The sequence below is a fragment of the Clupea harengus genome, chromosome 8 (genome assembly GCF_900700415.2).
Source record: "Clupea harengus chromosome 8, Ch_v2.0.2, whole genome shotgun sequence".
Lineage (NCBI taxonomy): Eukaryota > Metazoa > Chordata > Actinopteri > Clupeiformes > Clupeidae > Clupea > Clupea harengus.
In genome coordinates this window covers 10,250,840-10,275,065 of record NC_045159.1, presented here as the reverse complement: position 1 = coordinate 10,275,065, position 24,226 = coordinate 10,250,840, and the positions used below count along the sequence as shown (strand labels likewise).

Genomic DNA, 24,226 nt, shown 5'->3' with positions numbered 1-24,226 from the left:
CTAACAGCCCCCACCCGTGTGCTTCTCTGTTTTGTCCCAACAGTCAATCACACAGGTTTGTTTAAAAAGTCGAAGTAGCTGCTAGCGATCTTACGTTTTAAAAACAATCTACAATCATTCCGGGCTATGTTAGTCACTCAGTACTTTGGCACATACAATAGCTCACAACACATCACAATCTCGTATTTCCACTTTTCTCTTGTTATGCCCTCTGACGGCGCACTACTAAGGTAACGAGAGAAAGTTTAATCTGATCTTTTTCGTGTCATGCTCTCAGCAATTTTAAATGCTCTCTCTTCACAGATGTTACACAAAATACCTTCAAGTAAACTATGCCAACAACTGGTCACTTGCTTATTTTAGTTTTAAATATCAATTTAAAACGTTAGGTTCCAAACAATACTCTTGCTCCAATGACTGAATGTCCACATCAACACGCAACCGTGTTCGTCATTTCATCTATCAAGTTGACACCCTGAATAAAAATATACGGACATTTGCGATTTACACTACAGGACAATCAACACGGCAAAACTATTTTCAAACCTTCAAATCTCTAATAACTAAATAAAACAGAAGTTCTTCACTTCAACGAGCTCATAGGCTCCCGGACAACGGTCAGCTGGAACTACGAGTTTAAATCCCTTTGACGGCAATTAAAAAACGAAACGCTATGATCAAAATTACCCTTGCAACGCAACTCAACCCAACCCATTGCAATTATTACAGTTTACTCGGATATCGAATCAAACCGCCTCGCTCTGATAAGCAAATTCCTGCACCGGCCCGATGGCTCGGTCAGCTAATATTGCGAATTTGAAAACGTCTTTCACCCTGTAAAAATTCAACACTAGAAGTACGTGAGCTGGACCTCAAGTAATTTATCCAACGTTTGTTCACAGCCTACACGTTGTGTATGGTTTTCCGAAAAGGTAATATTACTAATAATAGATACCTTAAACAATACAATTCAACAAGGAACCTGCAACACTGGAATTATTTCCATTCATTACTATAATATCTATATATTTATAGCACTCTGAGATTTCTCTGAATCATACTCCTTTATTCTTCATTATAGATGCTACACTGCATTTCGTTGTCTCAGTACTTGTACTCTGTGCAATGACTATACAGTTGAATCTAATCTAATCTTAAGTCCGGGCCTCTACCCCTGCGGCTATTCATGCAATTCGATTATTTGGATAGAGATTTTTTAGTTGATCAGACCAAAATTCCTCATCCTCAAATCGATCTGCACTTGTATTATTTTATTTAAGCAGTATCGCCATCATTATCATATAATGATACAATGATAATTAGATGATACACAATGATGATCACAATTCCAATGTGTCCCTTCCCCACCTGTGCTGTTAAATCAAATTAGTACAATGTAAGGTCTTTTATATCCAATAAGACCTCCTCCCTCTGTTTTGATTATTGCCTTGTGTTGCTTGTCACGTGCTTAATTAATTAATTCAAACCACCGGTTATCTTGGGTTGTTGGAAAAACCACACCCCTGCCTTTTTGAGGGCCCGTAGGATTCAACCAATTGAAACAAGCACGTTCTGACTCACAAACAAGGTTAATGAAACACAATGAGTAAGTTCTGAATGAGCCACGTATCCGTTTGAAACAAAGGATTATAATCCTTCTGGAAGTATTAGCATTCAGCTTCTTACAGTTGTGTTTATTTTCAGCCACAGTCACTGGTGGCTATTTCAATGAGACACATGGATTGCGCGCGTGCGCAGTGTCTGTCTATGCCAGTATCCCAATTTCTCATTCACAAAAGCTCAACTCTATTTATGTCTTACATAATTTCTAGTAACTCCCCCTTCACGCACTTAAGACTAAAAAGTGCGTGCAAATGAACAAAGCAGATAAATGTATAGTTCTTACGTGGCCACCGTAAAAAGCTCTATAGTTTATCAAGCCTGCAGTTTTACCCCTCTTTCTCTACAAGAATAACACTTAACCTCACTTTCTTTTAATCTTCTTCTTCACTTTCCATTGACTTTCTCATTCTCACTTTCTCAAAACCATCTTGCCTTCTTACTTTCTTCAAACCATCTCATATTCATTACCCATTTTCGAGCTTTTTTGGATTAAAACAGAATACCTCAAATGGGTCAGATATAGACTCCGGAAAGCAAGCTTCTAGACAAAAATATGTCCGGCTTTCCCTTGGTGTTTGTACCACAGAGTTTCTATCTGTTTTTAGACTGTTAATCACTTGCTCTAGTCACACTCATATTCATTAATTATGGTGAGTTTTTTTTTTAATTAAGCAAAATACTTCTCTTGAGTCTATGAAAAATATCCGGAGGCCGAGCTTCTAGATTGATAAATCAATCCGGACCATCCCTTGGAGTTTGTACTCTCAGATATTTTCCAAAGTTTTAATTTTGCTTAATTTCCTTACTCCAGTCACGCACTCATTCACACAGTACATCCATTCACGTAGGCCTACAACATACCCTTAGTCCCCGACTAAGTTTTTAGCGCTAACAAGAGACCTCGAATCTTTTTTTTTTTTTGTCCGTTCGTTCAGTAACTTATGCTACTTACTTCATATCATGCTGTGTGTTCAACCTTGCTTCAGATCCCCGTCAGACCAGCCTCCCTGGAAGCAGAGCCCTCTCCGCCGGCCCACGTAGAATTCACTAAGTGGGACTTTCTGCCGATGGTTTCTCTCGGCAGGACGTGCACTTGTCTTCGGCTTCCTGAAGTCTGCTCCCAGGCGGTCGGTGTTGTTGGGATCCGGCTCGAAGGACCAAGAAATGTCAGGGATAAGACCCTCAACAGTTAGTTAGCAGATTAAAAACACTACCCAGCATGTAAGTGAACTGGACGGTTTTCGAACGGGACCCGACGGAGACAGACACCTTAAGTCTGTCTGACGTGCCGTGCTGAAAACAAGTCCTTTTATTAACCAATGTTTACACAGTATGACAGTCAAGACTCTGGGATGCACTTAGGATACCTTCTACTTCTGCCCAGTAACAAGACATTCCACAACCCCCCAATTCCTTATCTTATGTAAACATATACGTGAGGTTTCTGGGTTAACATTCTTGACTCTGCTAATTGTCTTCCAAAGTCCAATCTACATGGAGAAGCAGGGCACACAGCATTTTGGAAGAAACCTTAAAACAAAAAGACATTCATGATAAAATATACTAATACTTTCTTTAACACTAGGTTTAGTAAGACGTGAATGATATCCCTTCACAAGTAATAATTACAGGTTTCGTTATTTTAACTTTTGTGTACTTTACTTAGGGTTCAGCGTAATAGTTTGCCTTGATAATTGAATGCTAGTGTGATAATAAATGACCACTTCAAATCATCCAGACTGTCATGATACAGTGTTATGTTGTTAGTGTTAGTGTCACAATATTTGAATGCAGGAATTTCTCTTCTCTTCTCTTTCTCTTCCTGCAGCAAAGCCTCTCAGAAGAGCAAAGACCTTGCAGTAGTGAACTTTTGCAATCAAATTTCTTTTTCATGTTACATACAAGAAGCTACAGAAAAACTAGGCTTAAAATAACGATAGCCATTTCACATATTTTCTTTTTTTTCTCATTAACTTTTGGCTGCCTGGCAAATGGCCAAATTCTCATTTCCCTCCAAATTAATGTATTGCCAATTTCCTCATTGTAAGATCTGCCTTTTTTGTGGTTCTTGCCTGGCATGCACACTTTGTGCCTAGTCTTGGGTTACTACTGTGTTTTCCCCTATACTGCTAACAGAGCACAATGTTTTGAATAGTTTTACAATTAATTTAATTATTTAAAGATACAACATGTTGTCTTAATTGGTTTGGCTTAATGGTATTAACTTTGCAGATAATACCTGGTAGATAACTTGTCCTCCGCAGAATTGTAAGTTAGAGTGTGAACAGTATTACAGAGGGTAAGCACAATAAGTACACCAACCTTTCCAATAAACAAATGTTGTTGCTTATATGTGACATCTGTAGAGGCATAAGTATTACCAGTAGCTATATCTGCATTCTTTATCAAAATGGCACAGCCTAGACATTGAAAGACAACCCATTGCGTGAGTACTTTTACTTTTAATACTTATATAAAATGTAAAAGTAAGTACTTATGACTTTTACTTAAGTAGGATTGTTGATGTAGCACTTCTACTTTTAGTTAAGTATATATTTTACTGGGTATTTGTACTTTTACTTAAGTACTAAGCTTCAGTACTTCCTCCAACACTGGTCAAGAGACCATGACATGCTGTTATTCACTCAGAGGATCACCCGCCACTGAGGACACTCAGGTCCTCTTATGTGTGCTGTGAGGATGAAAAGGGGAAAGAAAGAAAAACAGACACATTTAGCGGTGCTAATGTCCCTTTAAGGAGCCTTTTAGGGCTCGCGGCTTAGAAGACATTGATTTGCGTTTTGGTCTCCCTCATTCCAGTCTCCACAGGCTATCATGTTACCATCCTAAACCCTAAAACTCCTCTTCAGCGGTCATAGTAATTTAATACTGTAAATCTATCGTTTTTCTCTAGAGAGAGCCTGAAAATGTCATTGACGTAATGCCAAACTAAGAGAACAACATGAAATACCAGGATGAAAGATACAGTTTTATAGACTTTAAGCTAAGGAGGAACAGCAAATAGCGTTTTAATGAATTAACAATAAAAAATGTGAGCTTTGAAGACATAAAGGTATACGATCAGACTAACAAGTAACAATTCATGACTCTACAATAGTGACACTTGTAACTCTTGAATCACTTCTTGAATAAAAGGCTAATATGTTTATAGACAAAACGTTTTTGATGTTTATAATCATACAATTTTAAATATACATTCATATCATACTGTGGCTTCTACATATTTCACATAATTGAAGGCATAATAATTTCACTATACAACATAACTGGTTGTGCTTATAATGAGTCTCTCCCACTACGTATTCAGAGTCTATGGGGACTGTCATTTGACAATAGCAGCAATGGAGGACTTCTTGTTGAGCTTTATTACACTGAACCAGCGAGCCAGTGCCTGTTTGATCTCTTTTGTTCTGAAGCAGTAAATGAAGGGGTTGACAAGGGGGGGGAACAGACTGTAGAAAAGGATAAGCGTGATGCGGGTGTCTAGGTTCATGTAGAGACCTGCCATATTGAAAATATAGATAGTACAGCGTGGCAGATAGTAAAGACTGATGATGCACACCTGAGTGCTGCAGGTGGAGAAGGTTTTCCACCGGCCCTGTGAACTGGCTATTCTCGCTACGCTAAAAATTATGTGAATGTAGGAGTAGATTATGAAAGCCAGGGGTATCAGAAGCACCAGCATGGCTAATGTGAAGGCAATCAGTATTTCAAAACCAGGGTTAGAGCATGACAATGTGATGATAGAATTATGATCACAGTAACACTGGTAAATGTGGTTAGGTCCACAGTATATTTGCATATAGGCACGGATAGTCACAATACCTGGGGTGATGAATGAGCACACCCAGGCAACACTATTCAGGATGGTCATGGTGCGATTATTCATTATTACAGAGTACCTAAGAGGTTTAAGTATGGCTATGTAACGATCCAAAGCCATGATCCCCATAATGTAAGAGTTTACAGTGCCAAAGGAATGGACCAGTAACATTTGTATGAAGCACACGTGAAAGGATATGAATTTATCACCAAACCAGTACCGTGCAATTATCTTAGGCAGTGTAACAGTGCTGAATCCTATGTCAGACAGAGCCAAACTCAACATGATAATGTACATAGGTTTATGGAGGCTGGGCTCGTGCACAAATGTTACCACTAGAACAGAGTTCCCTACAACTGTGATAACATATACAATACAAAGCATTAATGAGACCAGACCATAATAATCAGGGTGGAGTGTTGGAAAGCCCACAAGAATAAACTCCTTGATTGCTGTAAGGTTTTCTTGTAGCATACTGTAAAAAATAAACAATAAATGAATAGTCACATTTAACATTTGTGAATACAAGTAAATCAATTGTGAGGTCATGCAGACACTACTGTTTAGCATAAATTTAGTACAATGTGATAATGAAAAAATGCAACTTAAAAACATTCGGCAAACATATTTGAGAGACAGCTTTTCATAGACACTTCGCATTGATCTCTAATATCCCTGTACTTCATAGCGTTAATCTTTCCTCCAAGTCATTTCAGCCAGTCTTACCGTACATGATACCTTAGAGTGTGCAGCTGTTCCACCAGAGAATGATTCAAAGATGTTGAATGGTCTACTTTTATAATGTGAGGTGTGTAGTCAAGGGACAGCAGTTACCTCATCTTCCTTTTCCATGTCTCTGAAGTATTAGACATACAGGCAACTCTCATCAATACCACTGACTTGTCCAGGAGCTCCGTTTGGATGGAGTACTGTTTGAGCAGTACTTCCGTATGACGCGGGACAACTTTGATGAGTTGCTTGGTAAAGTGGGTCAGCTCATCACAAAGGCCATTTGTTTATTAATTATACTGGTGACCAATATGTCCGCTTTAGGCTACTTATTTAATTTGACTTGTAAAGACCCTGGTATGATACAGAGAGAGAATGCATACCAGGGACCAATACCAGGGATCAATTATATATGAATGATGTAACAAACCTGATACAGGAAAAGCCTAGTCTGTGACACACACACAAATATATACCTTTTCACACACACACACACACACACACACACACACACATACTGTATATACATATACCCTTTCACACACATACAGTGCATCCGGAAAGTATTCACAGCGCTTCACTTGTTCCACATTTTGTTATGTTACAGCCTTATGCTAAAATCTATTAAATTCATTTTTCCCTCATCAATCTACACTCAATACCACATAATGACAAAGCGAAAACAGGATATTAGAATTTTTTGCAAATGTATTAAAAATAAAGAACGAAAATATAACACGTAAATAAGTATTCACAGCCTTTGCTTAATACTTTGTTGAAGCACCGTTGGCAGCAATTACAGCCTCAAGTCTTTTTGAGTATGATGATTGGCACACCTATTTTTGGGAAGTTTTTACCATTCTTCTTTGCAGGACCTCTCAAGCTCCATCAGGTTGGATGGGGAGCGTCGGTGCACAGCCATTTTCAGATCTCTCCAGAGATATTCAACCGGGTTCAAGTCTGGGCTCTGGCTGGGCCACTCAAGGACATTCACAGAGTTGTCCCGAAACCATTCCTTTGTTATCTTAGCTGTGTGCTTAGGGTAGTTGTCCTGTTGGAAGATAAACCTTCGCCCCAGTCTGAGGTCCAGAGCGCTCTGGAGCAGGTTATCATCAAGGATGTCTCTGTACATTGTTGCATTCATCTTCCCCTCGATCCTGACTAGTCTCCCATATCCTGCCGCTAAAAAACATCCCCACAGCATGATGCTGCCATCCCCATGCTTCCCTGTAGGGATGATATCGGCCAGGTCCTCCAGACATGCAGTTGGCATTCAGGCCAAAGAGTTTAATCTTTGTTTCATCAGACCAGAGAATTTTGTTTCTCATGGTCTGAGAGTCCTTCAGGTGCCTTTTGGCAAACTCCAGGCGGGCTGTGATGTGCCTTTTACTAAGAAGTGGTTTCCATCTGGCCACTCTACCATACAGGCCTGCTTGGTGGAGTGCTGCAGACAGGGGCGGCTTGTCCATAAGGGCGATAGGGGCGACGCACTGCCTACGGGAAAAGGAGATCTTTTTTTTCTGTCGGATTCTACCACTAGACCGTCTGAACTGCCTCTGAATATCATTGTCCAATCAGGCAACAGTCAGGCAAAAGTCGTGCTTCAAATGGCCCTGCCCCTTTTTTGGGCGATTTGGGGCGAAATTGCCCCAGGCCTCTCTCATTGACTCTCATGTTAAATCAATTTTTTTCACAAAACGGGGCTCTCAATGCACTCTCTCTGGCTTCCGGGAGGGCTCGCCCCTCAATGCATTCGTCATACGTAATAGGACGTGTAGCGCAGTGCTAAAAAGCATATTAGTTATATATTTAATTAAGTTATAATAACCCATTAGAGCTAGGAAATTATCATAAAGTAATAATATATTAGAGATCGCCATTAAGCTAAGGAGAAGCTTATACTTGTGCTCATCTCCCTTCTATTCATTTTGGGTTGAATGCAAGGGATTATGGGAGTTGTAGTTGGGATGAGCAACAGTGTTTGCTGATGCATCTTTCAATTTGTTGTAAGAGTTTTGTTTTAAAATATTTCATTGGTAAAGTGAAATGTATTGTGTTACATGCAATAGTTCGATGTTTAAATGTAAAATGTATTTTATTTTATTACTGGTGTATGCACTGAGTAACGTTAGGTGAAAGGTGGAAAACCCCGCGAAAGGAAGGAAAAGATTGAGTTGAAGAAAAGAAGCCACGTTAAGAACTGTCTCCGTGTATTTTAAGCGAAAGTTTGAATTATAGAGTGATAAACAATATATATTTGCTAGCCGGACTTGGTCTATGTTTATTAGCGTCTTCGGGCTGAACACGCAAAGTTAGAACATTAAGATCATAGTACGTTTGTGCAAAAGTTCATCATCACGCCATCCTGAGGAGAAAAAACACTTGTCATCGTGTGAGAGACTTCCCTGTCGTTGCTCGACAACTACTCGACGGCAATTCGACGACAGCTCGACAACATTTGACAACAATTGGATTAAGGTATCGTCAGTTTTATTTTCTAGCTCCAAAAAGGAGTGAAGGGGTCTGTTTGTTTTTGGCCACACCGAACACAAGCAACGCTCCAGTACTGCAACGATTAGCTGCTAGGTAGCCTACTAGCTAATTTGCCGGCTAGGACTGGGGTGGGTGATTCACTGTTGAGAGAGTGGGAGTGCGTGTGTGTGTGTGTGTGTGGGCCCACGTATGTGATGTGCTAATGCTATGTGCTGTGTAATGTTAAATGTTAGCTGAGTGTTAGTTAACTACTTTTATATGGATGTCTGTTTTTATTACATTGATTATTTTAATATTTATTTTCTAATTCAAATCAGTAAACTATATATTTTTATTTGATAATTGGGCGTTGAGAGAACCAGTCAGCTGGTGAGGGAATGATGCTATTGGCCTGGAATGTTTTACGAGATTAAACGTGGGTGCCAAGAGTGTGAACGTTGCCAGGTAAGTAAGGTCACTCAGCCAGTGGCTCACAGTTTTATGGGCCATTTGCTGGCCTCCTGGCCTAACACAATTTCACTCTATTGGAGCCGGCCCGTAATGGAGTAGAAAATGTACTGGTGATGACTGATGTATTCGAAGCACTCCTTACCATCTGGCCAGTGTAACTGCCAATGTGAGCGCCTCAACAGGACACTGCACAATCTTATGCACTCCTCACCCCGCGGAAAAGGAATTGGACATCTTGCCTTCCTCAGGTGGTGTTTTGCTATGACTTCATGCTGCATCAGTCCACAGGTGAGTCACCATACTTCCTCATGTTTGGGCAAGACCCCAGGTTACCTGTTGACTTCTTGCTGGGCAGGGTTCCCAAGCCGGTGCCTGGTACAGTGACTAACTGGATACTGGAGCATCGAACTCGACTTCACCTTGCTTTCAAAGGAGCCAAAGAATGCCTTGCCACTGCTGCAGATCCGCGTCAGGAACATCATGATCGTTGGGTGAAGAATGCACCATTGCAGGAGCTGCTCTACGTCCAAGATCATGGGGTTAGGTGCCGCCAAAAGATTCAAGACCTGTGGAATTCAGAGGTTCAACAGGTGTTGAAGGTTCTGAAGCCAAGGGGTGTAGTTTATACCATTGCGCCAGTGGATGCCCTGGAGAAGGTAAAGCACGTCAATCGCACCTCCCACTCCTGTACATGTGCCTTTGTTTACTTCCTGCCTCTGTTTTCCCACCATTGTTTTGTCACCTGCTGATTGATTGGTCACGTGACCAATTAGGTATTTATACCTGGCTGTCGGTGATGCTGATAACTACGTTGTTGATTTTCAAGTGCTGGTCCACCAGCAGGAGAATCTGGCCCGCCGTGACCGGAGGCTGTGGCAGCTGGACCAGACTCTTCAGACTCAAACCCCTCCTTCCCTCGCCCCAGAGCAACCTCCATAGGCACCTGGCAACCAAGCAGCTTCTCTTCATCCTCCTGTGGAGCCTCGGCTCCCATCGCCACAATGTTACGATGGCAACCCAGGTGGGTGTCGAGATTTCCTCACCCAATGCGACCTCACATTTGAGCTCCGACCAATCCCGGATCGCCTATGTGATAACCCTGCTTTTAGGCATGGCCCTGGTATGGGCAACCGCCATATGGCATGCTGGAGAGCCCTGAATGCTCTTGTTTTTTGAGCAGGTTTTTGACCAGGCTGCTGCCAGCCCAGATGCAGCGAAGCAGTTGATGTCTCTCCGCCAGGACGGGGGAGCATAGCAGACTACGCCATTGTTTTCCGCACCCTGGCGGCAGAGAGCGGTTGGAATGAGAGGCTCTAGTCTCTGCATTGAACCCATGAAGATAGGACACAACCGGCTATCGACAAGAGAGAGGGATCGCCGAATGCAAGACAGATGCTGCCTGTATTGCGGAGAATCTGGCGACTTTTGGACATGTTGCCCTGAGCTCTCGGGAAAAGAGTAGGTCCGTCCAGCCACGGGAGGGTTGTGACGGGCGCTACAATGTTTCCCGAGTCTCCCAACCTAGCTGTTTACGTCCCCATCACCATCTCCTGGGGAGAGCACGAATATTCTTGCCAGGCTCTGGTTGACTCCAGGGCGGCTGACGATTTCATCGACAACAACCTATCACGGCGGCTCAAGATTCCTCAGATCGCTCTCAAGACCCTGCTAGTAGTCACAGCCCTCGACGGCCGAGCGCTGGGGAATGGCAAGGCAGAAATACACATTACAAGGCAGAAATACACTGCCTTCGGAGAAAAATGCTTTCTGGCAGACTATTAGAAATAAAATCAATGCGATGTCATCTTCGCGGCGGGAGGTGGAAGAAGTGAAAAAAGTTGGCAAGATATAAAGAGACGGACAAAAGAAAAAGTGGCATTCAACCAAGCTCAGACCAGGATGACCGGCTCAGCCCCCACACAATCCGAACCATTAACCATCTTAGAAGATGCCGTCCAACAAACACTGGTTATTATTATTATTATATGCCTATATAAAATTTTTTCAAATATAAACATTTAAACAAATAACATTTCTGTTACATTTTCACCTGTATCCCCAAACAAAACCTTGGTGTTTTTTTTTTTTTTTTTAAATGATTTGCTTCAAATTTCTCTAGTTTTCATTTAGCAGCTGATATGTCATGCTAAAACACCTCTTGTTTCGGTACAAATGGAACAGACCTGTAGCTGTTTTTATTTAGTTGGTGTGATAATGTGTCTTGAACTTCATGCTTGTAACGTTTAATCCTTTGTTTTCCCTTTAGCAAGCACCTCCAGTGCACCTGGACCAACTGCTTCGACAGTGCCTGGATTGCCTGCAAAATCTGCATCATCTTTTCCCTCCTGCTCAATCTGCCTCATCTTTGCCTTCTGCTCAATCTGCCTCGTCTTTGCCTTCTGCTCAATCTGCCTCATTTTTGCCTTCTGCTCAATCTGCCTCATCTTTGCCTTCTGCTCAATCTGCCTCGTCTTTGCCTACTGCACAATCTGCCTCGTCTTTGCCCACTGCACAATCTGCCTCCTCTCAATGCCCTGCACACAGTGCAGCTGTGGCACGGTGGCTCAGGTGCTTGCACTACCGCCTGACAGCAAGAAGGTCCTGGGTTCGATTTGCGCATGGGGCGCTGTTGGTACTGGGGGCAGGCCCCGGGGGGGCATTGATGTTTATGTTTATTAAGGATCCCCATTAGTCTACACCGTAGTGGAGACTATTCTTCCTGGGGTCCAGGCAAAAAACATTACAATACAAATCATAAAATGCAGTACAGCATGATCAATGTTGGTGAACAAAACATGATGTTATCTGGTGGCTCCACGTCCTCGCTAACCAAGCTTGCTGCTATCACTGGTGTTAGGCTACTGCCCATCTACAGGCTTCATTAAAAGCTAGGCTACACAGAACAATAATGAATAGACAGGACAGAAAACCTTCCGAGACATACACAAACACTGCAAGGTGTCAAATGCACAGACTTCCCCGTCTGACGATAAGACCCCTCTGTGGGGTCTGGCTTGGTCGGTCCCATGGAAACAGTTCAATAACTACACAGTCCACAGCAGGCGTAACGTAAGTCTGCAGCGGAATTTGAATTGCGCAGAGAAAACGCTCAGTCAAACGTGGTCGTAGCACACTCGCTAAACCCCGAATCCCTCTCTGTCTCAAGGGAGAAATCAGTCTCCCCCTCCTGAAACAACAGGAAATGCTCCCCCTGCGTATCTGTCTTCGCTGCCGGCGGCACTAAAAGCCACAAACAGCACCCACCCTCCGAGTGCAGTCGCAAACAGTCTCTCCGCGTCTCTCGTCCGCGTGCACTCCACTTCCTCTTATCCCCTCGCTCCCAGGTGTACACAATCAGTCCCAAAACATCAATCAATTAGTCCATCATTCAAACACTACCTTGCGGCGGACTCACAGAGCATTCACACGCTTCCGTTGGAATGCGTTGCGCCAACGGATGGCGGAGGAGGAGTCTGGCGCATGGGGTTCTGTTGATACCAGAGACGTTATAGTGAGATTGACAGGTCAACAAACCAATCATGCCACTAGCAAGCTGCTTACCTTGTAAGCAGTAGCATGCTAACATTAGATAGGGTGCTCACACACCTCGCAAATCCTATCAGACGTATTTTTCAGTTACAATAAAGGGGTTTTTACATTGTACACTGTCTATTTCTCGGTAACTTTTAAAAAATCTAAGCAAAAAAAAGTCAAACAAACAACTTTTGGGTACAAATACGACCATCTACGGAGTTTGGTCGCCATCTCTTTTTTTTGAGCTTGCCTCTTTCTAGACGTGAGCATATACGGGATCTGATTGGCTAGCGCCTGTGCTGTCAGTTATGCATGAAAGGCAATTTGATTGGCTGACGCATGCATTGCCTCTCGAAAAGTTGAACATTCTTCAACTCTTGCTGCAAGCAAAGCATGAAACGCAACGCACGGGAACCCAACGGAGCCATAATTCAGTTCGGCAAAGGATGACGTCACCCCATTCAAAGTGAATGGAGATCCGTCAACCCTGACAGATCAACGCATTCCAACGGAAGCGTGTGAATGCTCTGTCACACGTTTGCGTTGGAATGCGTTGATCCAACGGATGACAGAGGAGGAGTCTGGCGCATGGAGTTGTGTTGATAACGGAGACGTTATAGTGAGATTCACAGGTCAACGAACCAATCACGCCACTAGCAAGCTGTTTACCTTACCTTGTGAGTAGTAGCATGCTAACATTAGATAGGTGGCTCAGACACCTCGCAAGGTGTATTTCTCGGTAACTTTTAAAAAATCTAAGCAAAAAAAGTCAAACAAACAACTTTTAGGTACAAATACGACTATCTACGGAGTTTGGTCCGCCATATTATTTTTTTTAGCTTTGCGCTCTTTAGACGTGAGCATAAACGCGATCTGATTGGCTAGCATTTTTGAACATTTTTCAACTCTTGCTGCAAGCAACGCATGAAACGCAGCGCAACGGAACCACAATTCAGTTCGGCAAAGGATGACATCTCCCCATTCAAAGTGAATGGGGATCCGTCAACCTTGACCCTCACTACTACTTAAGTTTTTTCTAATAAACAGATTATTATGGGATTCACGACTCCTGTGTGGTGTGTTTTGAACCTGTGTTTCAAAGGCTTGTGTGCCTAATTGGGCTCTAGTTTAATATTCTCTGGGTGAAATACCCACAGCTCATGTCACATAGACATAAAACTGATTGATGGATTTTTTGAAATTATAGGCTAACATTCTGTATTTGATTTCACAGTAGAAGTGGCTGTGCTATAGGCCTATAACTCTGAGACAACATGAACCCATCAAATTCACCTTGAAACATTTCATTCCCACAAATTTGCTAACCACCTTCTCCAAGTAAAATGTTTGCAGCTTGTTGTGAGTTGTGAGAGGCACTTCTTGCCCATGGTGGCATGCAAATCAGTTTTTAATAGTTTAAAGCGACTGAAAGAAATGTTTGCCTGTGCCTTACGAGATAAAAATGTAAAGATTAAGAGATTAAAAAATATATTTTGTAAAGGGTAGCCAGATGAATGTAATTGTCTATAAGAAAGGGTATGCCTATACACTACCTATGTCAAGCTTATTGTCAATAACTAAATGTCCACAACTAACATCAATATTAACTATTAGTGATACATTACTTATGCCTGTAGTGACTCTGGTTGTGGGAAAGAGTGGTGCACCAGGCACACTTTTATCATTTGTAAATATGAGCAAACAATAGTCCACCTAGTGTAATGAAGTACATTTTGTAAAATGCTTTTTTTTTATATAGTTATGGTTTGTTAATAGTCATCTTTACAAAGTAATTATATCTGTTCTTTACTGCCACTGATTTCTTAGTCTAAAACGGTAATACTGTAAAAAATAGTTTAGTGATGTTAATCCGTTTACCATCCTCCATATTAAAACAACAACCACACGGTAACTTCAACCATGACTGGACAGACAGACACCTTTTCGAGGTGTAACTAATTAAATGCATTGGGTAAAATTAAGGAAGCTGAAATAGCCTTTCTTGAATTGCAAACTATATGAATATTCCTTTAATATTTTGCCAAGCAAACTTTGACATTTCAAGACAGACAATTTGCACAGAAAAAAAAGATCTTGAAGAGGATATGAATTTTACAGTACATAATAATATGCTTCACATGCTACGTACAACTTTAGGAATTTTAAACACATTAAGCCATATTCATGAAAGTTAACATTGTTAGATCACACTAAATCTGCAGAGAAATTAAGAAATCAGATGAATGAATGTACTTTGTATATTCCCACTTTTTACCCACAGTTGATACCATGCCTATCATCTCCATTTACTGGCAGACTAAAATCAAGGTGTTTTTTTTTGTGTGATGATGCACATTTGTGAATCACCCTTAATGAGAAAACATACATGATACACAAAACCAATATTTTAAAGAGATCTGTGTTTCCCCATAATTTCACTATACACCATAACTTGTTGTGCTTTTAATGAGTCTCTCCCACTACATATTCAGAGTCTATGGGGACTGTCATTTGACAATAGCAGCAATGGAGGACTTCTTGTTGAGCTTTATTACACTGAACCAGCGAGCCAGTGCCTGTTTGATCTCTTTTGTTCTAAAGCAGTAAATGAAGGGGTTGACAAGGGGGGGAAACAGACTGTAGAAAAGGATAAGTGTGATGCGGAAGTCTATGTTGATATAAAGACCAGCCACATTGAAAATATAGACAATGCAGCGCGGCAGAAAGTAAAGAACGATGATACACAACTGAGTGCTGCAGGTGGAGAAGGTTTTCCACCGGCCCTGTGAACTGGCTATTCTCGCTACGCTAAAAATGATGTGAATGTAGGAGTAGATTATGAAAACCAGGGGTATCAGAAGCACCAGCATGGCTAATATGAAGGCAATCAGTGTATTATAACTGTGGTCAGCACATGCCTGTGAAACAATGGAAAAATGATCACAATAACACTGAAAGATTTGATTTGGCCCACAATATGGAAGCCTGTAGTCATGCGCAGAGCTGATAGCAGGAGTAACAAAGGAGAAAACCCAGGCAACACTATTGAGGATTATCATGGTGCGATTTTGCATAACCACAGGATATCTAAGAGGAAAACATATGGCTATGTAACGATCCAAAGCCATAATCCCCATGATGTAACAGTTCAGAGTCCCAAAGGTGTGAATCAAGACCATTTGTGAGAAGCACACATTGAAGGATAGAAATTTGTCATCAAACCAGTACCGTGAAATTATCTTAGGCAAAGCGACAGTGCTGAACCCTATGTCAGACAGAGCCAAACTCAACATGATAATGTACATAGGTTTATGGAGGCTGGGCTCGTGCACAAATGTTACCACTAGAACAGAGTTCCCCACAACTGTGGTGACGTACACAAGACAGAGTATGAATGCCACCAGGCCATAATAATCAGGATGGAGTCCAGGAAAGCCGACCAGAATAAACTCTTTTATTCTGAATCCTGTTTCGTTGTTTCCCTCCCACATTCTGTAGAAATATGAGAAGATTAAATAGATAATCCATGGACTTGCAAAAATATATAGACACAGTACATTAATGTGAAAGTAAAAGTACTTTAAAGTAAGTAATAAATAAGACAGTCATACAAATTTACTTGAAATCAAGTACTTCTTTAAAAAAGAAAACATACACATTTAATAGTGACAACTACAGTTATATCTGAAATGTAAACCAGAAGCTTACCATACATTTGATAGCTTAAAAGTGAGCCGCAGTCAGCCGTGAAAATGATCCAGTGATGCCAAGTACCTTGCTTATATAATGTCCCCTGATCTGTGTATTGATATCAGGGGAGCAAAGTAAAATCATGGGGTTGGCTGCTGCAAAGAGAGCATAGAGATAGTAACTGACGTAACAGCCTTGTATATTTTTTAACGTAATGATTCAAAGTCACATTTGTTTTTAATACACTTCTATTTGGACTACTATTTTCATGGCTTCTTGATGCTTGACTACTCTTGTTGTCTAAACATTCAATACATCTGTTTTAAATAAACTGCAACACAATCAACTGTATTGTCTTAATGCTATAGAGAACAGTGTGTAGTGTGAGTTATACTGGGCATATTTGTTTTTGAACATATACTACTTGCCAAATGTGGAGAAAACAGTGTCAAGCCAAGTTTGTTGGATAGAAAGCTTAGTTTACAACTTCAATTACTCAGATGAGTATGCTTAAAGTATATCTTGGGCTAGCTGCAGTGGTTCTCAAACTTTTTGTGGCTTTGAACAAGGGGGCCTTTTCAAGCCCCACCTGTCCCTCATTGCTCCAATAAAATGGTAGGCCAAGCTTAAAATTGTCAAATTTATTGAAATAACAATACTTTCTAAATCTTAATCAATAACAAATAACATCAGTTCAAAAATAGAGAAAATCAATAACAAATAACATCAGTTCAGAAATAGAGAAAATAAAAGTGCAATGGTGTCAATCCTTGCCTCAAATGGGCTGAGTTCCAAAAGTAAATAAAAAGGGCCTGCTATGGAATTGTGTTATCAATGTTGGGCCAAGCTTCAAATCTCCCTTGTATGTCTCTTCGGATAAAAGCGTCTGCTGAATGACTAAATGTCATGTAATGTAAAATTGTCTAATTTATTGAAATTTTCAATTTTCTTTTAGGTTGATTTTTTGGTGGATCAGCTGTCTTTTTCGCCACTGGTACTAAATCACCAACCTTTGTATTTCGTTTCACAAATGTATCCATAACGTCAATATTAGCCTATCGCCCTACTACATTTTCATGCTCCAGGAAAGTTTTTTTGCATTATCCCGCTCTAATTAATACGCCAACGTCAATAAAAATTTTGAGAGAGAGAGAGAGAGAGAACGGTGATGCACACGGATAGATTAGATGTAGCGACCTGAGCAAAGTTATGTTGCTGTAACGTTGAACTCTGTGCAACCAGTGTGGAGAATAAATCCTCTGGCCAAATCAAGTTGTCATTCATTTGGAGGCCTACCTCTCCGCGGCGAGCGGAGTGCTGCCGCGGAGCCTGGGCTGCGCCCTGGGCAGGGCGCGCAGCTGGTTGCTGCTGTGCTGCAGGCTGAGCTGGCGGGCGGAAGGGGTGTCTCTGCCAGCCTCGCCCGGTGGGCACCTTCGCTGGAGGAGCTGGCGAGCGGAACCCGCTTCTCTTCTGGCCTGGTGTAGGTGTGGTGTGTCCTGAGGAGGACGTCTCACCGGCGCCACTAGAGCGAGGCATCCAAGCCTGGAATACCTCTCTGCTCTTTTGCTGTTCTTCGAACTTGGCAGCCATTGTGACCACTGCTTCACCGAAGACGCCCTGGACAGAGACCGGGGCGTCGAGGAGTGGTGCTTTTTCTCTGTCCGACAGCTTAGCCAGTGAGAGCCACAGAGATCTCTGGGTAGCCACCGCGGCACCCATCACCCTCCCCAGTGCCTGTGAGGTGCACCGGGTCAGTCTGAGCGACAGAGTTCTGCCACAGACGGGTGATCTTCCCCCAGCGACAAGGCAATCTCAGTCAGGAGCTTTGCCTGGTAGCGCTTGTAGCAGCGCAGCCGTGTTGGTTGTGCAGGCAGCCTGCCCTGCAGCCAAGTAGGACTTCTCTGCCAGCTGCGCCTGGTGCCTGGCCACCCGCGAGGGCAGGAGAGGCTTCTGGCCGAGGCGCATCGTGGGGGAGGCGGGCGAAAGGTAGCCCGCTACTGCATCCTCCACTTGAGGGAAGGAGAGGTAGCCCCTCTCACTAGCCCTGTGAAGCTGCATGTAGGGCGCGAACCCCGGCACCGGGGCCCGGCCCGAGTAGGGGGTCGCCCATGTCGCCTGCAGTTCCTCGTGCACCTCCTCGAAAAAGGGGATGCAGCTGGGAACTGGCGCGGCGGGGCCAGCATAAAACTCCCCGTCCAGCAGCGAGGACCGCACGCTGGGAGGGGGAGGGAGAGGGAGCCCGAGGCAGCTGGCTGCTCTTAGTGCAACCTCTTGGAGTTGCTGGCCCAGGATCCGAGACGAGGTAGGGGGTGTATCCACCCGCATCCTAACGTCTTGGCTTGTCTGCATTGCCTCTGCGATTGAGCTGTCCAGCAGACTATCATCATCCAGGCTGATGTCCAGCTCGGGGAGCTGGACACCGCTCGGTTGAAGCTCCTCCGCCTCGCTGCCCGCAGCCCCAGGGCTGGTAGGCGGCGGAGACGGGGAGAGACCCGGGAGCGGAGCTGCAGCAGCATGGCGGCTGCTCACACTCACAGAGCCCACGGCTGGAGACGCACTCAATCCTACGGGGGCGTTAGCCCCGAATGGAACCGGTGCAGTCCCCTCGGCGTCCTTGCGCTTCCAGAACGCAAGGCGCCTGGTAGCCTTAGCTAGCGGGAGGCTTGCACATATGGAACAGAAAGGGTCGTCGCCCGAAAGCGCGACCTCTGCGAGGTCCCTGCCGAGGCAGGTCACGCACCGACGGTGGCGGTCACCCTTGGGACGGGTGTGCCCGCAGTCGGGGTAGTGTCTGACCATCGTTTTTAATCTGAAAGTAAGTTAAAAAAAGTTAAAACACAAGCACACTATCTGCAACGACCACGTTGTTAGCAAGCTAGCAGGCTAGTCAGAAACTTAGCCAGCCAAGCAGCCAGGATAGCAGCCACTACTTTCAAAATTAAGTTGAGCCAACTAATTTTGTAGCGCCCTGAGCTAGTGAGGGTTAAGGAACCCAGATAACTCACCAACCCGTAGAGAGCAGAAAGCACACAAAACTCTTTTGACTGTGGTTTAGCGTTGAGAAGATGCTCGGAGATGTGCACCTCGTCTTGCGAAGTTTTCAAAAGAGGGAGATCTGTGGGCACATCGTAAGATAAGGTCGTGGCGCTTTGCGCTATACAACATCCGCAAAATCAGGCCGTACCTAACCCAGTATGCCACCCAGCTGCTGGTGCAAACCTTGGTGAGTTCCCGCCTGGACTACTGCAACGCCCTCCTAACGGGCCTGCCGGCTTGCGTGGTGAAACCACTACAGATGATCCAGAACGCGGCGGCGCGTCTGGTGTTCAACCAACCGAAAAGGGCACACGTCACCCCGCTACTCATTGAGCTCCACTGGCTGCCAGTAGCTGCTCGCATTAAGTTAAAGTCACTTATGCTTGCCTACAGAGTGCTTGCTGGTTCTGCTCCCACCTACCTAAATGCTCTTGTAAGGGCAAATGTTACACCCAGGACGCTGCGCTCGTCTAGTGAGCGTCGTTTGGCACTGCCGTCTGTGCAAGCACGGCAATCCAGACTATTCTCATTTGTAGTTCCACGTTGGTGGAACGAACTGCCTAGTACTACCAGAGCAGGGACGTCCCTCTCTACTTTCAAGAAGCTTTTGAAGACCCAACTCTTCAGAGAGCACCTCCCTTCCTAACTGGCACCTGACTAGCGCTTAACTTGCACTTCAGCAGTTACATTCCTGCACTTCTTTTTCTTTTTTTCTAGGTTGTTGTTTTCTAATTCTCATGTAAAGTAGTATTTATTGTTACACCATGCTTTTTATTGCTCTTAGCTTGACTGTTCTCTCCCTTGTACGTCGCTTTGGACAAAAGCGTCTGCTAAATGACTAAATGTAAATGTAAATAAGGACTCCTGAGGGGCGGGCTCAGGAGCTCGCGCTGACAGATCTCGCGGCCTTTCAGGCGTGAATGGATAAATGCTTCGATTTGGGCTCATGACTGACGTCATGTACCATACTGTTATGTCGCAGTGAACTGCGAAAAGGAACAAATCACTTTGATTAAATAGATGGTGGTGCACCTACGTATATAGAGAAAATGCCTAAATGTTTAGATCTTTTAAAGTATTTTAAATTGTTCTCTGATCCCTACATAGAAGTCGTGTGAATTTAGTTGGGGGTGAAAAATGCCCAGATGTGGTTTTACATGCCCATTTACAAGCCTATGATTTGGCCCTAGAATGAAAAAAGCTGTTTTCCATTTTTTGGTGAGCTAAGTAATAAATTGATGAGCTCTGTTCTGATTGGTTGGTTTACAGTGGTTCACACAGAAGCAAAATGTCACTGCACCTGTGTGAGGTGAACCATAGAGTGTTTAGGCATCCAACCCTATATGTTAGATCCTGTATCAGAGGAGGAAACAGATGTTGAGAGATTGGCGATGAACGCATTCTGTCATTTAGTGTTTCCAGGAACAGTCCGTCACATGTGACTGTAATAGTCCCACTTCAGCCTAGTGTCATGACCCAGCCTGGTCTGCGCCTGCCCCGTCCCCTGCTGTCAGTGTTCTCTGTTCCCACAGCTAGGTAGCAGAGTCTTTTGCCGGTGCGCGCAGGTGTGCTGTATGGTGGCTTGATGAGCTCCACTATAAGGGCTGAAACACACCAAACGCGTTTTTAAAAGCGCAGACGCTTCAAAAACATCTTGGCCAAGTGCGGCGGACAAAACACCCGCAGGCGCACCAGGCTGTTTTGCCAGGTGTAACAGGCCAAATGAACCCCCGCCCAGATTAAACCTGGGTATACTTTGGTCCAGGCCAGATTAAACCTGGGTATACTTTGGCCCAGGCCAAAGGGGTGTAAAATAGCCTAGGCCAGACTATACCCCTCCAGGCAGGGCCAGTCCTTGTTATAGGCGACAAAGGCAGTTGCCTAAAGCGCCACCTAGAGGGAGGCGCCAAAAACTGCGCCTAGCAAAAAAATATATATATATATATATACTGTGTACTATATATATATATTATGTATTTTATTTGCCAAAAATCTAAAGAGGTAGGGTTGTTGTCAGAACATGCTAGCGCATTGATGGGTATGGGTCGAGTGTGGGTCGAACGGACAATACAAAATGTAATTAATAATTTTTTCGAAACTTGCATGCACCTAGTGCAGTACATTCTTAATAGCATTGGTTGAATGTTGCCCGGTTCTGTATCCCTCCTCCACTCCCTGAGATGCCCAGACATGCAAGAGACGTCCTAACACACGTTAGATGGTGGTTGAAGTTCAAGCACTCTGGACTGGAAGAAAAATAATAGATATCTGGACACTCTTTTATTATAACTTGACAGAAAATAAAACACAACGCACTGCAATAACGGGAGAGAAACAGTATGGCTTCAGAATAGGTTGGAAGAACACAACAAACCTCAAGAGGCACCTGAAAGCGCACAACCCTGTAATTTATGCTACGGTAAATTAGCTAGTAACTGTCAATGATTATGTTATGTGATGTCGTTATGTGAAGTAATCTTTGATCTTTGTGGATGTTTTGATGTTGTTATCAGTGTTTAACTTTGAACATTTATATCGTAGCGAGGACTTGCTAGTCTTAGAAGTTGAGGTTTCAGGACATAGTAATCTTTGATCTTTGAGATCTGGTTGAAGTAATAAAATGTTTTCGAGTTTTAAGATTTAAGTCAGTTAGTTTCTCACTTAACTTACCTGACAAAGCTGAACCCCCAATAAAATGTTTTAAAATTAATTAATTCTTGTGTATATTAATTCTTGTGTATATCACTCAACACTACTGATATCATGGGGGTATAATCTGGCCTGAGGGGGTATGAATTGGCCTAGGCCAATTTAAACCCCGGAGTATAAATTGGCCTAGGCCATAATATACCAGGGGTATAATCTAGCCTAGGCCCCTTTAACCCCAGGTATAGTCCGGACCGGGGGGAAACTATGGCCTGTTACACCGGCGCCTATGAAGCGGATGATGAAATTCACCCTAGTTACCTCAGGACTCCGGAGCTGCATATAAGTATATTTATTAGACAAACAACAATTGCAATCGGGCTCACTCCCAGCACAAGGCTGAAAGTGAAGCCATGATAAACACATCGCATAAGGTTTATATAGGCAGAAGTTGAGCGTTCAGCAGAGATAACCACGTGGTGGATTTCTGATGTCCGAGGCAAAGATGGAAGTTTTGCAAGGTCGGAAGAAGCACAGTTCGAACCTTCTTATCACTTCTGGTCTAAACATGCTCTTGTACAAATGCAGACTAAGTGGCACCTAATATTCTAAGTTACACACACGCAGAAACACAGAAAAGCCATGTTCCTGCTTACATAAGTACATAATTCATATAAGGTAATTAATAATACAAGGCACTTGATTATTATATTCTTAAGTCATTAACAGTGTTTGGAAATGATCTCCATCAGCGGAGCTGCGTGCGCAACCTTCCTGGGCCGAGTGTGACATTGATGAGCGCTGCGCCTCCGCACCTTGCACTGAAAAGTTGAGAATATTTCAACTTTTAAGCGCACCTAAAAAACGCTAGAAAGACGCAACGCGCGGTGGATAAAAGGCGCACACGCAAGGCGCGCCGTACCATAGGAAACAATGGTTTTGCTAGCGTCACGTTTTTAGAAACGCGTTTGGTGTGTTTCAGCCCAAAGAGGGCCATGGCGCAGGGTGCAGACGGGCTTCCTCTCCTCTACGCGTTGTTTTGTTTCGACACACGTACACCCGTAGACACCCGCTTGCACTACAATGTTAATTGCTCCTGCCACACCCCCTCCAACCACAACTCACCCAGCTGCATCACTTTCCCGATAACCGGATTTCTGCTTACCTGCAACTGTCACGCTCACCATATAAACCCTCTACTCCCCTAACTCATTGTCTGGCCTCGTTGGGTAAAGGACCTGGAAATCCTACTCCACCAGTTCACGACAGCGATTCTTGTGTGACTTCCAAGTCCTTCCTTCCTTTAATGAATTGGGAGTGCTGCTTTCAAATTTCAAACTTCAATATAAATTAGATATTTGTTTAGCTAACCAAAGTACAGGCAGTACAGAAGCCAATGTCAGTATCACAGACTTTGTAATGTGGTTTACTACTCCCCTGCTGTTCAAGCTATCTAATTAGGACGTACCTTCTTAGCCTACTAATAATAAATAACCTTACATCAATAGTCATCAATATCTTTATTTTCCTCTCCATTTATTTAGTTCCTAATTTGCAAATGATGTGTTTGACCATCTCACACAATTTGTTCTGTGTCAGGTTTTTCTTGTTTTTTCTTTTTCTGATTTGATTTCATCACTGGCAGAAGGCCATTTTCCCCATTGCTCTTGATAACCAGTGTTTTCAGCATTTGGTGTGCTGCAAATTATTTCATTTGTTATGTGAGTAATTTTGTTGGCATTTCTTGTCAGTTCACTGGCAGGAGGCTGTTTTTCTATAGTTGCTGATAACCAGTGTTGAGTGTTTCAGCATTCAGTCAAGGTGCAATTATGGTGTTTGTGTTGGTTGGTTGTTGTTGTTCATGTAACTTGGGGTGGCTTTTCCTTGGGATACCTCCCTTTCCCTAACTAGCCTGCCTCTCCACCAGTAGGCCTCAGCTTTGAATACTACCCCTGTCCCTCCCTGATTTGTGTGGATTGTGTGATTGATGGCTCTTTTATTATTATTTGTATTCTTTTGCTATTTTTGTCAATACAAGATTATTACATGTAATGGATGGAACCATGTTATTGGAACTGGTTTGAGGTAAATATTTCCCTGGCTGAACTGAATTGCATTCAGTTATGAGTTATTTTAATTTGTTCTCTGAGGTGGTTTGAGGTAAATATTACCTGAATTCTG

At 43.2% G+C, this 24,226-nt stretch overlaps 2 protein-coding genes across 2 annotated transcripts; both read right to left on the bottom strand.

The window, feature by feature from the left end:
• Positions 1-4,862: 4,862 nt before the first annotated feature.
• On the bottom strand, positions 4,863-5,967 carry LOC105901035 (olfactory receptor 2AT4-like). Its single transcript, XM_012828426.3, has one exon. The coding sequence runs from the start codon at positions 5,939-5,941 to the stop codon at positions 4,967-4,969; it is 975 nt and encodes a 324-aa protein (XP_012683880.1). The 5' UTR covers positions 5,942-5,967; the 3' UTR covers positions 4,863-4,966.
• Positions 5,968-15,098: 9,131 nt separating this feature from the next.
• LOC105901040 (olfactory receptor 2AT4-like) lies at positions 15,099-16,164 on the bottom strand. The gene has a single exon (XM_012828433.2). The coding sequence runs from the start codon at positions 16,162-16,164 to the stop codon at positions 15,181-15,183; it is 984 nt and encodes a 327-aa protein (XP_012683887.2). The 3' UTR covers positions 15,099-15,180.
• Between the last annotated feature and the right edge of the window lie 8,062 nt (positions 16,165-24,226).